The sequence below is a fragment of the Geotrypetes seraphini genome, chromosome 16 (genome assembly GCF_902459505.1).
Source record: "Geotrypetes seraphini chromosome 16, aGeoSer1.1, whole genome shotgun sequence".
Taxonomy (NCBI): Eukaryota; Metazoa; Chordata; class Amphibia; order Gymnophiona; family Dermophiidae; genus Geotrypetes; species Geotrypetes seraphini.
The window spans coordinates 21,102,115-21,118,415 of NC_047099.1; the positions used below are offsets into that span (position 1 = coordinate 21,102,115).

A 16,301-nucleotide genomic window follows, 5' to 3' on the forward strand; every position below is an offset into this window, starting at 1 on the left:
AGCCCTCAGGTAAGTAAATCACTGAATACCTTTATACGGCTGGGAAAAGGGGGCAATGTCTGGAAAGCAGTATATACTAATGCTTGAAGTATGGGAAACAAGATTCTGGATCTAGAAGCTGTGATGGAAGAAGAGAAGTTGGATATAAGGCGATCATAGAGACATGGTTCACAGAGAACCATGACTAGGATGTAGTTATACTGAGCAATAATCTGTTCAGGAAAGACAGGGTAGGAAGAAAAGGAGGAGGAGTAGCAATATATGTTAAAGATCATATTAAAGCCACACAATTGCAGGATCTACAGGGCAAGGAAGAGGCACTGTGAATCAATTTGAAAAGAGGGAATGGTGAATATATTTACATTGGTGTGATATACAGGTCTCCTTCACAGATGGAAGAAGTGGACAGAGATTTAATAGTAGACATTCAGAATATATTTAAAAAAGGGAAAGTTTTGCTAATAGGTGATTTTAACATGTCAGATGTTGATTGGGGTATCCCTATTGCGGGGTCTTCTAGAAGTAGGGAGATTCTGGATTCTCTACAAGATGAACTGTTCCAGCAGTTGGTAATGGAACCCACACGGGATGGGGTTATACTGGACTTAGGGCTAGATTCACTAAGCAAACCGATCGTTACAATCAGATTTCCCTCCGACCCAATTCACTAACGCCTGTAGCAATCCGATCCCAATCGTCCCCTGCAAAATAACCAAGTGATTGATTTTGAGTTGGGTTTTACTATTACCAAACCTGACTGCTGCAGACCTGTTGGTAACTGAGTTACCGTCAGGTCTGCAGGCTTTTTGACAGGCCTGCCTGTCTTTTTTATTCATTTTTTTTCCATGGCACAGATATTTTGCATATGTTACACAAGCAAAATATCTGCCCCATAAAAAAAATAAAAAATTCTAAATTGGGAGGTCTGAGGTAATGGATTATGGATTTAAGTTTTAGATCTGTTGGACTTTCTTTATTGGTACTCAAGGTGAGTTATACACAGGTACAGGAGATTCATATGTACATAAACATTGGCATATTGGGACAGACTGAAAGTCTATCAAACCCAGAATCTTGTTTCCAGTAGTGGCCAATCCAGGTCACAAGTGCCTGGCAAGATCCCAAAAGAGTATAGCAGATTTAATCCTGTTTGTCTCAGGAATAAGCAATACATTTTCCCCAAGACCAAATGAATAATGGTTTATGGACTTCTAGAATCTTGCCCAAATCTTTTTAAAATCTTGCTACACTAACCACCTTTACCCAGTTCTCTAGCAATGAATTCCAGATCTTAATTACATATTGAATGAAGAAATATTTTCTCCAATTTGTTTTAAATGTTTTAATTATTAACATCATTGCATTCCTACAAAATGAAGACCCCTAACCTCTTCAGCCTTTCCTCATAGAGGATCATTCCATCCCCTTTAGCATCCCACCTCATCATCACTATGCGGATATGGATAATTCCTGAAAATATTTGTTTACAGCTGACTGGAAGGTTCCTGTTCACAGAAAAGCCAGCTTACAATTTGTATTTTCTTCTGGCTTTCTTTTATAAAGTGCCTGGTGTACTTACAGTGGGAAACCATCTTCTCCTCGGTTATTAGTAATTTATGTGTCTATATGCTTTAAAAATTAGCCCTCTTTGTTTAAAGGAAACCTGGATTCCCTTATAAGACAGAATCTTGGTTGGAAATCCTTCCTTGGAGAGGATACGTCACATACGCATAAATAATTTATAATGCAATATTTTGTGGGCCATATTTTTTGAACATAGAAGAGAAACAGTCTTTGCAAGGTCCATCACAGAGCAGCTGCTCCCTCTTTGTCAAAGGTTTGTATAACAGCTTAACCATATCCATGATTTGGGGCTCTCCTTTCCTGAAGAAACAGATTCAGGATTACAGAGGAGAAGTTTGCCCTGTCTGAAAGGCATCTGACTTTCCCTCCTGTGAGAATCTGAATCAGCCCTCTCTACCTCCTCCTCCCTCCCATCTGAGCAACCGCACAATTTGGTGCTCATCTGGCAACCTGAGTCCTGTGAAGCTGCAATTCATTAAAACCTTTGATCTGAACGTAAAAGACCATTCACAGACATTCTCTGACATGTATTCATGCTGGCGCTTACAGATTTCACATTTTAAAAGGGTCCAGTCACTAGCTAGCAATTTCCTACTACAGTTGGGGGCTTGGTTCTTGAAAAATGTATCTCTGAAGTTCATTGCCTTTGTCTTCAGCTCAGCCCATGCCACACTTATCCATCTTCCTCCAAAGCAGCTTTGGTTACCTCATTGCCTTATTAGGCTGGTCGTTTGAATCTTGGTTTACCTGAGACAATCTAGTCTGCATTTCACTGTCATGCTTGCCCTGCTCCTTTCCTGCCAGTAACACCGTCTGATTCAGCAGTAGCTTTGTGCCTGAGCCAGGGTTCACAGAATGCTTGGACAGTGGAAACTGCTTGACATTTAACATATCCTTGTACTGCAGTTCAGGAGTGATAATGCGTTTACACCGCTCTTTGACTAGTGGGTCAAGATCTGGTTTCAAGACCCAACCCAAGATCTTTGCTTGCCCGTACTGGAAAGGTCTGATACTATCATCCTGAATGTTATTTGCCTCTACTGGTTTGTCCCCCTGCAGACATTCCTTCATTAACTCCTGTTGCTTTTTTTGCAACTGGAGCACTTCTTCCCTCATGCGCTCCCAACCAAACTGTTCCACCTTCTGCCAGAATGTTCTATTGAAGTGCATATAGAGATACCAGTCTAGTGCGTTCCATTCTTTCAACTTCTCCACTGTTTGTGGACTTAAAGTGTGAACACTGTCTTTGCTCCTAAAGTTCAATTTAAAGGCCACCATATCATCAAGCTCCCAGCAGAGGGCCTCCTTGAGCAGCACTAGGGACTCATCAAAGTATTCTGAAAATAAGATAAGTTGGAAAGTCCTCTCCACATTGGACACAATTCTCTTCGCATATGTAGTGTTAAATTGGGCATTGTGATCAAAACCAAAGTCAAAAGAGAGCATGTTGCGGGCATAATGGTTGTTCATTTTGTTGGGGTTATAATACATGAGTGGGTTGTCGACGAAGACCTCGAAACTTGGTACCTTTTTGAAGGCAGGTGAGGCATTTTTGTAGTATGTGAAGGAGGATTCAGCCATTGTCACGGGGTCCCTTATGATGGAAAAGAAGAAGGAGTCCTTTGGCATCACTTTATTTACCTGGAAAAGCAAAGATGGAGAATTGTGTTGGTGAATGAAACCAATCAAAGAGGCATCATCCACAACATATGAACTGACATGCCTCTCCTATCCTTTCATATAGGAACATTCTAACCACAAAGTTGAAGAAGAGATGGGTGGGGTAAATGGTAGAGATCTACAAAATTCGGAGAGAAGTAAAACATAAATGTGAATCAGTTGTTTACTCTTTCAAAAAATACAAAGACTAGAGGACATGCCATGAAGATTTATTTATATACCACTTATAACCTAAGTGGTGTACATTCAGGTACTTAAGCATTTTTTCCTATCTGTCCTAGCAGGCTCACACTCTATCTAATGTACCTGGGGCAATGGGGGGGGATTAAGTGACTTGCCCAGGGTCAAAAGGAATAGCGTGAGTTTGAACCGACAACCTCAGGGTGCTGAGGCTGTAGCTTTAACCACTGCGCCACACTCTTCCCTTAGATACATGCTAATACTTTTAAAACAAATAGGAGAAAATATTTTATCACAATGAATAGGTAAGCTCTGCAACTCATTGCCAGAGGATATGGTAACAGCAGTTAGCATGTCTGGGTTTAAAAAAGGTTTGGATAAGTTCCTGGAGGAAAAGTCCATAATTAGCTATTCCTGGGGTCAGTAGCATGGAATCTTGCTACCATTTGGTTTTGTGCCAGGTACTTGTGACTTGGGCCCATAAGCACTAAACTCTCTGATCGTGTAATGATCATTGCTAAACCAGTTTGACTGATTTAGCGATGACCTAAATTGCCAACCCAAAGTACATAGAGACCCACTGTGTGCTCTTCCGCGCATTCATGCATTCTCCGACTCTGCTATGCAAACAACTTCATTAGTATTACAATGAGGTCATTAATATTAATACGAGCCCATCGATTGATGCTCTAAAATCGCTTCGCCAGGCGCTAAATTTAGAAATTGCCTCAAATGACACAAAAAGCCAAGCAGACCTGTCGGTAACTGTGTTACCGACAGGTCTGCCATATTTTTTTAATTTTTTAAAATGGGTACAGACATTGTGCATCTGTTACACATGCACAATACCTGCCCCATTAAAAAAAAAAGTTGTGCCGGCCCCCTCTGATAACAGCTGCTCCCCCCCCCGATGACAGCTTCCCCCACAACAGCTGTGGGTCCCCCAATGATAGCCACCAACAGCCACAACCCCCCCCCAATAACAGCCGCCGCACCCCCTATGATGATGGCTGGCCCCCAATGTTGTTGAAGAGAGACAGGAGGGATGCCCACTCTCTCCTACTTTGGTAGCTCGGCCTTTTGTAGTTCATCTGGGCTACCCCAACACTCCCCCACTCCCCACGACATGAAAGCCTCCTCCCACTACCCCACCAACAAGTACCCAAAAGAAGGCCCTCGTGGGCTGGGGGTAGTCAGCTCAGAATCCCCCCAGCTCAAACACAACCTCCCCTCCTTCCTTTGTTGCAGAATCCGGCAAGAGGGTTGCCCACTCCCTCCTGCTGGTAGGCCCGCCTCTTCAAAATGGTGGGCCTTCCCCTTCTTGGTGCATCCTGGGATGCACTGGTGGGGCCTAAGACTCTGATTGGCTTAGATAGCTAAGGCCCCTCCCATAGAGAAGGGGACCTAAGGTACTGATTGGTCCGGGTGCCTAAGGTGCAATCAGATAAAAGCTCTGGTTAGCATAGGGTTACCAGATTTTACTATTGTAAAATTTGGACCAATAGCCCCACCCCCAGGCTCACCCAATTCCACCCAGCCCAGCCCTGTCCCATTCTGCCCAAGCCCCGTTACGTTCCTCCCCAGCCTTGTCCCCCAGCCCTGCCCCCTCAACCTTTTCTCGTGCTCAGAGCTGCGTCAGGAGGATATCTGCACATGTCCAGGTGTTATGTGTTGATTTCACATGCATGCTCATGATGTCACCGCATTGCATCCATGCATGCGCCGACGCGGTCCCGAGGTGGAAGCTTTTCAAAACTCAGACAAAATGCCAGGTTTTGAAAAGCTGTCCGCACAACCGTGTAATTCTGGTAATAATCGTTATTCTATGGAATCCAGTTCTACTCGGATCTCGGTCCTATGGGGTCGCAGACCCACAGTCAAAATTAACCCAGTCACTTCTAATCCTTCTAATTTGACTAAGATATCTCCCAATTATTCTTGCTATGACCTTATTCCTCCCTCAGCTTCTTTATCCAACACATTAAATTTAGGCCGCATCAATGCTAGATCACTACGTACCAAACACCATGTTATTAAGGTTCTTATAACTAATTACTCCTTGGATCTTCTTTGTATCGTGGAAACCTGGCTATATGAAGGGGATGATGCCTACTTAACCTACGCTAATCCTTCAGGCTACAACTTTTGCTTCAGTCATTGCTCTGGTAAGAAGGGCAGCGGCCTTGCAATTATCTTCAAATCTTCCCTATCTGTGGTCATAGATACTGTTCCAGCTAAAAGTTTTATCAGGTCTATACAATTCAAAATTAACACTAATCCAACCATAGATCTATTATTACTATACTAGTCTTATAGCCTGCTACTTTAACAGGTGCTAGAATATATGTGTGTGTGTCTGTCTTTATTTTTGTCTTTCTTTTTCCTCGGCTGTCCACCCATTCTCCCTTCCTTTTACCTTCACTGTGTCCACCACCACCCCTTCACTGTTTCCCTTATCCAGCAGCAGCCCTTCTCCCTTATTTTAATCTCTCCCCTGTCCAGCAGCACCTCTTTCCTGTCCCCCTTTCCAGCAGTAGGCCTCCCTTCCTTTTTCTCCCCCTCCCGTCTCTTCCCCTGTCCATCAGCACCTCTTTCCTGCTCCCCCGTCCAGCAGTAGGCCTAACTTCCTTTTTCTTCCCCCTAGCACCTCTTTCCTGCTTCCCCGTCCAGCAGTAGGCCTCCCTTTTTCTACCCCCCGTCTCTTCCCCTGTCCAGCAGCACCCCTTACCTCGAGTCTGCCCTCCGCCGACAGCCGCCTCAAGCCGCCGCGAACTGCAGCCACCGACAGCCGCGGCGGCCTGCAGACGCCGACAGCTACAGCGGCAGACAGCCTCCGCGCCGCCCGAAGCTGACATCCAACTTGGGAGAGAGAGATGCGTGGAAGCGCGCATGCGCACTCCTACCTGCGGGGACCTGCAGCGCACGGAAAATGGGAGCACGCAGGTCAGAGTGCGCATGTGCGGCTTAGGCTTTTATTATATTAGATATTCCCCCACCAATTAATCAGTCCACAGTTACCCAGGTCTTATCCATTATTTCAGACTTTTCCACAATCTCACAATTTCCACTCCTACTAGGAGACTTTAACATTCATTTCGATGATTTAAGCAACCCGTTCATGTCAGATTTTTTAACCCATGTTCATGACTTCTGTCAGCATAGCTATCGCTAGCAATCAGCATTTTCAGTTGGCATAGTTAATGTCAGCAAAGGCCTATGGGAAATTATATCAATCTGAATGCAGATGGACCCTGAGTGTAGGTAGACTGTTTCATCTAACCCAAAAAGACGGTTTTAAGTAGCCCTGATTGAATCATGATTAGCTAAAAGGTGTTAATGTGTTAATGTCTGATTAAGAGAGTGCTTAGGACAATGGGTCCAGGTGCACAGATAACTAAAGTTAATCAGAAACTATTGTCAGAGGCATACTGGAAATTACATTTGACCATAGCCTATTCTTCGGCTGTCTAGCACAAGTTTACTAAGGAGAGGGAGATTTAACTTCTATTGAAGCTCAATAGTTTCTATATTCAGAATAAGATTCCAAGCTATAAAAGCCTCCTTTCTGCAACACATCTGCAGCTCTCTCTTTCTCTGTCTATCCTTCTCTTTATCTATGGAACCCGAAGCTTGGACCATCACCCCATCCCCCTTTTCTCTCTCTCTCTGCCTTTCCCTGGAACTTCAGGCTTCTATGTCTCTCTTTTCCTCTGAACTCTGTAAGGCAGGGAAACTGCTTTGCTCTCTCATTAATTGTAATGCTTATGAATATTGCTTTTCTGTAAGCCTATTTCTATAATATATTCTTTATGCAATCACCTCTGGCTGTGCCTATTATTTGATTCTACTTCCTGGTGAATCTTCAATGAGGGAACTGAACCTGGGACCTAGCGTGTGTAAGGGCGCCGCTCAAGTAACCCCTACCACCATATATTGTGGGGGCTACTAACAAACCTTACAACTTCAACTTCACTGCTTTAAATTCTGGCCCAACCCATGTAAAGGGCCATACACTGGATATGATCTTTGTCCCCTGTTATTTAAATTCACATTTCTCTAAACCTGTGGAGGGGCATAATCGCTTACATCCATTTCGCAAGTCGTCCAAAGTCAAAAAGTGCCTAAGTCCCATTTTCGAAAGAGACGTCCAACTTCTTTTGACTTTTGAAAATCGTCCAAATTAGACGTCCTGCAGATCTGATCTATAACGTCTATCTTTTTAGTCCATTTTCGTCCAAATGTCCGTCCAAGTCAAAAATGTCTAGAACAAGCCCTGTTGGACGTGGGAGGAGCCTGCAAAGTGAGTGACAGAACACCCAGACAGGGCACCTAAATAGTGGGGTACCTTACAGGGCACTGCTGTGAACTTCACAAACAGGGTGCCATGGCTTCCCCTCACTACAGCTCCCTTTTAGGTGACGGTGAGCCCCTCAAACCACCTCCAGAATCCCCTAGACCCACTTATGTACCATCCCTATAGCCCTTATGGATGCCGGTACAAAAGGGTTTTGGGGGTGTATAGGGGAGTGCACATGTTTCAATATCAATATAGTGATTACAGGGGCTTATGGGCATGGCTCCATCTCTCTATGGGTCCCAAACCCACCCCCAAGATGACTTAAGCTGGCTCTGGGATGGACGATTAGGCTTTCCTATGCTAGGCAGCCAGGTGATGATGGTCTGTAGGCTGAAATTTGAAGTTATGATTAAAATTTTTATTGGGGTGGGGGGGTGTTGGTGATCACTGGGGTAGTGTGTGGGGGGTCTGTGTTATGTGTATTCAGTGATTATCTGGTGAGTTTAGGTGGGTTTTAGTGACTTAGACCATGTTTTAGATCACGGGTCTCAAAGTCCCTCCTTGAGGGCCGCAATCCAGTCGGGTTTTCAGGATTTCCCCAATGAACATGTATGAGATCTATGTGCATGCACTGCTTTCAATGCATATTAATTGGGGAAATCCTGAAAACCCGACTGGATTGCGGCCCTCAAGGAGGGACTTTGAGACCCGTGATCTAAAACATGGTCTAAGTCACTAAAACCCACCTAAACTCACCAGATAATCACTGAATACACATAACACAGACCCCCACACACTACCCCAGTGATCACCAACACCCCCCCACCCCAATAAAAATTTTAATCATAACTTCAAATTTCAGCCTACAGACCATCATCACCTGGCTGCCTAGCATAGGAAAGCCTAATCGTCCATCCTAGAGCCAGCTTAAGTCATCTTGGGGTTGGGTTTGAGATCCCTGTTTTAGATGGTCTAAGTCAAAACATCCAAGTTTCCTCTAGGCTCTGTTGTTTAACCTTCGGTTATACATGCTGTATGACTAAGTCTAAGCCGGCCCACATCCCGCCCAACTCCCGCCCTTGACACACCTCCCGAAACGCCCCGTTTAGCTTTAGACATTGAGCGGCATTATGAAGGCCTAAGTCGTTTAGAAATATGTCCAAAACCCGGTTTGATTATCGGCACTTGAACATTTTAGAGAAATGTTCGTCCAAGTACCGACTTAGGCCGGTTTTTGGACGTTTTTCTCTTTCGATTATGAGCCCCCATAATACATAAGGTTCCCTGGTCTGATCATAGTTTCATCCATTCATCCTGCACTTTACAATCCCCACAAGTTATTCCCCAATTACCTAAAACTGTTTTTTCAAGAGACTTTCAAAATCTCAATGAATCCCTAATCCCTGCTATATTTTCTATCGAAACTAAGGATTTCAGAACTGTAACTTCAAATGAGCAACTACAAATTTGGAACAATGCTTGTCGTTCCCTCTTAGATACATTAGCGCCAATAATCACTTGAACCATCTCCCCCAAAAAACAACTTAACCCCTGGTTTAACTCTTCTTTACTTCTTCTAAAATGACAATTGCGTTCTGTGGAACGCAAATGGCGTTCTAAGCCCACTCAGATCAATTTGGATAATTACAAGAAACATTCACAACATTACCGTCAAACACTTAGGGCTCCTTTTATGAAGCCACATTAGCGGTTTAAAGCGCGTAATAACACATGCTAAACTGCCGGCCGCGCTAGCCACTAGCGCCTCCTCTTGAGTAGGTGGTAGTTTTTCGGATAGCGCGGGGGCTAGCGCGGCTTCGTAAAAGGAGCCCTTAATGCAGTAAAGAAACAATTCTATATTTTAAAAAAGTCACTAAAGCAAAAAACTCATCAGCTCTCTTCAAAATTCTTAAACAATTAACTTACTTCAAACACAAACCAGTCACTCTCACTGATGAATCTCCATCAGCCCAAAGTTTAGCTGATTTCTTTCAGATGAAAATCAACTTAATAAGGTCCAAAATTACAAGTAAAGCTACTAACTCCTCAAGTGCTACCATTTCCATCACCATCACCATCGACAAGGAAGCAGTTAAGAACAACTCTCTAACTGCTTCTTGTTCCAATTTCTTTTTACTGTCTCTAAAAGATATTGAACGCATAATTCATTCCATTAATATAAAGGGTTCCAAAGCAAAGCCTCTCCCTCCTTTCATTCTAACATGTCACTTCTTTAGTTTTGGTCCCTAAATTCTTCAAATCATTCATAAAAATCTTACTACAGCCAGTCTACCAGCAGATTGGAAACATTTGATCCTTTATCCTATTATCAAAGACCCTAAAAATAACTATGGAATGTGCAATTGTGAATCCCCCATTTCTAGCAAAATTAACCGAAAAAATTGTTTTTCATCAGCTTTCGGATTTTATTGACAAAACGTGGACTTTGCACCCCAATCAAACAGGATTCCGCAAAAATCACTCTACAGAACACTCTCTCTTAGGACTCACCACAACTATTCATTACTACCTTGATCAGTACAAGTCCGTCCTTCTTATCTCTTTAGACCTTGCCACCACATTTGACACCATAGAACACCATCTCCTACTTCAATGACTTGCCTCCATTGGTATATCTGATCAAGTTCTTGAATGGTTTAAATCCTACTTTTCTGATAGGGTGTCCACTGTTCATTTCAATAACTCAGTCTCTAAGCCTTTTAATTCCAACTTTGGCATTCCACAAGGTTCCATACTGTCCCCCTTACTCTTCAATATTTATCTGGCCCCTCTTCTAACCCTCAGTCAATCGATCGGATTCACTGTCTATACTTATGCCGACGATCTTCAACTTCTTCACACCATTGATCCCACTAATCAAAATGATATCACTACCATCAATCTTAAATTAGCTAAAATTCATGATTGGCTAAACGCAAATATGCTTTCTTTAAGCATTTCTAAAACAAGTACCATTCTTTTTCCATGGAAAGAAGGTTTAGAGTTAATCGCACCGGTTTCCATTCCCTCTCGAATCAACTTCAACAACCAAAATATTAGATGTTCTTATTGATAATAAACTTTCATTCCATCCCCAAATCAGTGCTCTGGTCAAAAACTGTTTCTACAAACTTAGGATGATCAGATCTTTGGTCCCCCTCTTTGACGTAAATTCTCTTAATGTTTTAATTCATTCCCTCATAATATCTAAAATTGATTATTGTAACTCATTATATAAAGAGTTGTGTCAAAAAGATATAAAATGCCTTCAACTCATACAAAATACAGCTATTAAAATTATTTCAGGCTCCCAAAAATTTGATCATGTCACCCATTTGTTACAAAAAGCTCATTGGCTGCCTATTTCACACCGGATCACCTATAAAATTGCTCTTTTAACCTTTAAAACTATCCAGACTAATACCCCTGCATTCATAGATAGATTACTGATTTCTTATGACCCTCCCAGAACTTTAAGATCAGTCTCTCAACATTCCCTTAATGTTCCATCCTTAAAAATAATTGGTACTCGTCATACTCTCATTTTCTCAGTCACTGCCCCCCCCCCCCATTAATTTGGAACTCTCTCCCTCTATACCTCAGAGCCGAACAAAACTTGCAGAAATTTAAAAGTAGACTAAAAGGCTTTTTCTTTAAAGATGCCTATAATTGATTTCTTACATATGTATTTACTTCCGCATCACTTAATTTGTCTCTCTTCCCTATTGTATTTTCCTTTTATGTATTCTTTTGTAACACATTGTAGTTCTTCCTTTTTTTCCCAATGTTTTCATGTCATAAATATGTTTGTTTTGTTGGTCCACATTTAATTATTTAATATGTTTGTCTCCTATCTATTTAAAATTACTATGTACAACGCTTTGTACCCCTGGAGAAGCGTTTACGGTAATCAAAATTCAAAGAAACTATGAAACTATGAAACCATTCTATCCCTTTTATTGATCGCGTTGGGCTTATCGTCAAGCCATTTCCTGTTTTTTGTTTGGTTATTTGCCATATTTAGAATCCAACTTCATTTCTAACACAAAAGCAGGGGTAGTGTATTTATAGAAAGTCAGTAAAGTCTTAATATGGAAAAAATAAGACTGACAAAAAATTAGCAATCTCTGGAGAGTGAACCTCCAGTTTAAATTCTGGAGTGTCAGGCAGCTCTCCGTTGCTCGGAATCACTGTGCGATCTTTTGAATGGTATGTATTTCACAAGTACTTCCCTCCTTGTAAGAGTAGCCAGAAGAGCAAGAAATGTTTCACACCATTAGCGTAGCTAGGAAGTGACAGTCTATGCGCTGAGTGTGATTTTTTTATTACAGATTCAGTATCACGGACATTCAGAGTGTGTATTAGCTGTCTACCGTTGAGTGAGAACCCTGTTAGACCACAGCTGGGTTTCCTGAAGCAGACATCGAAACGGGGGCGCGTTGAAACCCTATAGGATTGTTTTGCACAAGATAAGTGTGATCGAATCAATGTTCCAGTGATATATGTATAAAGAATAGTCAAAAATAGGATACGTTTTTTGAACCTTTTTTGAAAAATTTAAACAATTCAAGAAAATATAACAGAGACAGCCTAACCTCAGAGAGTGACCTACTTATGACTGGACGGTAAACTCTTGCTCCAAGAGGTGGTCTCTCCCTCTTCAGAGTTTCATTTCTCTGAGCGTATTCCATGTAGGTTCACTCTCCAGAGATTGCTAATTTTTTTGTCAGTCTTATTTTTTCCCATATTTAGAATCCAGGCATTTATGTGTCAGTAGTGCAGCAAATGCATGGTTAAATAATACTGAGCTTGTGAAAATGCAAAAACATGCAAAACAAGTAACTTGGCAAGCAGTGCCATTTATTGAAAGATAATACCACCTTATGCACTGTTATATCACAGCTTACAAATCATTATGAACATGTGGCTGCATGTGTTTTTAAAAGCAGTTCCAAAGATAAACTATATTTAACTGGGGCAGTCAGTGTTTAGGCAAAACATCGGCCGCCGTGGTTTAAATGAAATCACATACTCAGTGCTGGTACTTGGATGCTGGCCACCTCTAAACATCCATTTTTTGGTTCTGATCTGGAAGTGGCTATATTCAGACCACTATTTGGGGAATATTAGGAGAGCATTTTTATCGTCCTAACTGCAGTTTGAATATGGCCGGTAACAGGATAACCTTTGGTTTTGCCCAGTCTCCACCACAGTTCACCCAGGCACTGTCCGGATAATGTTAAGGCAGTGTGAGGGCATCTGCTAACCGAATATGTGTCTCTGAATATCTACTCCTTACTTTTCTGTGTGCAAAATTTTGTTCCGAAATTATTTCAAATACAAAATTCTAACATTAGATCATTTATAAGACAATAAAACTCCTAGCACCATCATGAACAAAGGAACTGGGCGAGAAGAATCACTATCGCCCTCCATAGACGAGACCTGGTGAAAAAAAATAGAAATCAGAGTGTATTCATAATGTGACCATTTATTTTTTTTCCTCAGAACGGGACAGGATAGGAACCCCCCCTCCCTCAGACCCACCAGATCCTTCCCCCCCTCCCCCGGAACCCGTTAAATGTAGTGCAAAATATAGACAGAACATAAGCAATGCCTCTGCTGGGTCAGACCAGAGGTCCATTGTGCCCAGCAGTCTGCTCACGCGACTGCCCATCAGGTCCAGGACCTGTATAGTAATTCTTTATCTATACCCTTCAATCCCCTTTTCCTTCAGAAAATCTCTAATCCCTTCTTGAAACCCAATAGCGTACTCTGTTCTATCACTCCCTCTGGAAGGGCATTCCAGGTGTCCACCACCCTTTGGGTGAAGAAGAACTTCCTAGCATTGGTTCTGAATCTGTCCCATCTCAATTTTTCTGAATTTGCTCTCGTTCTTGAAGTTTATGAAAGTTTGAAGAATCTGTCCCTCTCCACTTTCTCTATGCCCTTCATGATCTTGTAAGTCTCTATCATATCCCCTCTAAGTCTCAGCAGATATAAATTCTCAAAACTGACACATTTTAATCATTAAATTGAAAATAAAATCATTCTTCCTACCTCTGTTGTCTGGTGATTTCATGAGTCTCTGGTTGCACTTCCTTCTGATTGTGTGCATCTTTTCTTTCTCTCCCCCTGCCCCCTTTTATTTCTTTCTGTCTTTCTCTCTCCCTGCTCCCCCTTTCTGTCTTTCTCTCTCCCTGCCCCTCCTTTGTTTCTTTCTATCTCCCCCCCCCCACTTTCAGTCTTTCTTTCTCTCTCCTGGCCCCTCCTTTCTGTATTTCTCTCGGAACCCCCCATGCCGCCGCTGCTGCCTATTTCTCCAAGCCACCGCCACACTAACTGTCTAAAACAGCAAAGGCATTTAGAAAGTGTCAGATTTATTGTAGCCTGTCTCCTTCCCACAAGCAACTGTCTGGATTCCAGGGCTGTGATCTTCAGTGCTCCCTATGGGATTTCTCAGAGGAAATTTTGGCTTTGTCCTTGTTTCATGGGGGATGTAGGGTGCCATTTGTGAAGGCTACATGTCTACTATTTCATGCCTTGACAAACACAACCGTTTCTGCTGGTGGGCAGAAAGGGATGTGGTCGCTGGGCAAGTAACAGATCCTGTCCTGGCTTTGTAAATATAAGTCCCTTCTGCCTTCCTCCACTGGACAGTCTTCATCGTGTCAGGACCTGTGGCAAGTATTTCATATCCACTCTCTTCCTTGCATTAACTCTTTTAGCGTTATCAGGCACTGTGCTAAACTGAGGCAAAGAGAGAGAGAAAAAATATGCCTCCTTGCCCCCCTCCCCCCCAAAGCTGCCGCCGCCGCAACACTCCCCTAACTTTTAATTTATTTCTCTCTCTCTCCTTGCCTCCCCCCACACCACCGCCACCGACAATTTCTCCCTGCTTCCCCACCAATGCTGCCGACGCAGCAATAGGATCAGCTTCCTGGCTGGCCCAAAACTTCCTCTCCAATGTCAGAATTGACGTTGGGGGAAGGCTTCTAGGCCGGCCATTGTGCAGTCGCTGCACTCGCCTCGGCTGGTCCTGTTGCTGTTGCGGCAGCGGGAAAGCAGGGAAAGAGGCCAGGTTCCACGATCGCCAGCTTCAGGACACTCTCTGAAAATGGGACATTTTGGCATCCCGAAGCTGTGCATGGGGACAACGGGACAGGCGAGCTAAAAACGGGACGGTTTCGTTCAAAACAGGACGTATGGTCACATTACGTATTCATCATGTCTCATCACTGTGATGAAAATTTACTGTCCTTGTGGTATCAGCACGTACCTCGAGTAGATTAAACCTCATATGGTGGCACAGGATGTGGTAATTCTGCTTCCTGTCTGGACTGAAGCCTTTCACCCTTCTGGAGTGGAACAGGTAGGGGTACCCAAACTGGTATCTAATAGGCAGGGCAAAAGTGAGATTGTGATGGTCGCCATAGCGATGGAGGATGTTCAAGATGGTGCTGCTGGCTGTCTTGTGTGTCTTCAAAAACATGATATGTTCTTTGGGCTGGCAGGTTTTCATATCAGATGGCACTTCCTGCTCCTCAGCACTCCAGGTAGAAAACCTGACAACGTCCTGATACACAGGAAGAATTCTGAAAAGAAAAAAAAGCAGCATCCATAGCCTTCACTGGCTGCTTACACATGCTTGTATGTGTACTATTTAAACTTTTTGACTGTTCCACTCCCGAGTATCTGCTTGTCCTCTTTTCATTCCCCTCTAACTTTAGATTTTCCAGAGCTAGAGATTCATGACTCCTGTTTTTCCATCTTTTTCTGGGGTTCAATATAAGAAATGATTGAAAAGTTCAATTTTTTTAATGGGCAGTTCAATTTTGGCATTCTCCACCACAAGATTTAAGAATCTCAAGCTCCAATTATTCTTTTTTGAAAAAAATCTAAAGACATATCTACAGGTAGTTATTGACTTATGACCGTGTTTGGTTCCGCCCAACCAGTCGTTATCCAAGTTGTTCATAAGTTGAAAAATGGCTGCTATGAGTTCCCACGGCAAGCTCACATGACTACCAAACCTCGTAGCAGTCTCGTGAGGTTGCCATGGGAACTCACACCAGCCATTTTTTCAGTGAGCATAAGAGGATTGTTCCTGCCCTGACTCACCCCGCAGGACCACCAGAGTCTGACCCAGGAGGAGACCTACACTGGTTTCTGAGGGAGACAGGGAGGTAGGGAGAGTGACTATCGTGGTCGGGTCTGGTCGTAAACTCAAACAGTCGTAATTTGCATAGATAATAAGTTGACGACTCACTCTATTTTGAAAACTTCTGCCATAATTCTCTGTTTTATAGCATTTTTGTTTTCCAGTTAGAACCTTTTTTGGAGCTGGTGGAATATAAAAGCCATATTACATTACAGTAAAGATTGTATCATTTAGGGATCAATTTTGTAACAGGCCACTTGCTAAAACTCCAAAAAGCCTCTTCGATGCCTGTTTTATAAAGGCATAAACAATAAAGCAGAATGCTGGACTAGTACAAACGGTTTTACATATACTTCATGAGTATGCCTCAGCCCCACCACTCCTCCGTTGTGCTATCTT

At 42.8% G+C, this 16,301-nt stretch overlaps 1 protein-coding gene across 7 annotated transcripts in view; it reads right to left on the minus strand.

Annotated features, from left to right (window-relative positions):
- Positions 1-573: 573 nt before the first annotated feature.
- Positions 574-16,301, minus strand: part of GAL3ST4 (galactose-3-O-sulfotransferase 4) — a 109,990-nt gene continuing 94,262 nt past the window's right edge. For 5 of the 7 annotated variants that reach the window (XM_033925336.1, XM_033925333.1, XM_033925337.1 and 2 more), the window contains 2 exons: positions 15,021-15,336; positions 574-3,225 (listed from right to left, as the gene is read on the minus strand). In XM_033925336.1, the coding sequence (XP_033781227.1) occupies positions 2,287-3,225; positions 15,021-15,336 (1,255 nt within the window). In that variant the 3' untranslated portion in view covers positions 574-2,286. The remainder of the gene's footprint in view (positions 3,226-15,020; positions 15,337-16,301) is intronic. The other 2 variants (XM_033925339.1, XM_033925338.1) reach the window with 1 other exon arrangement.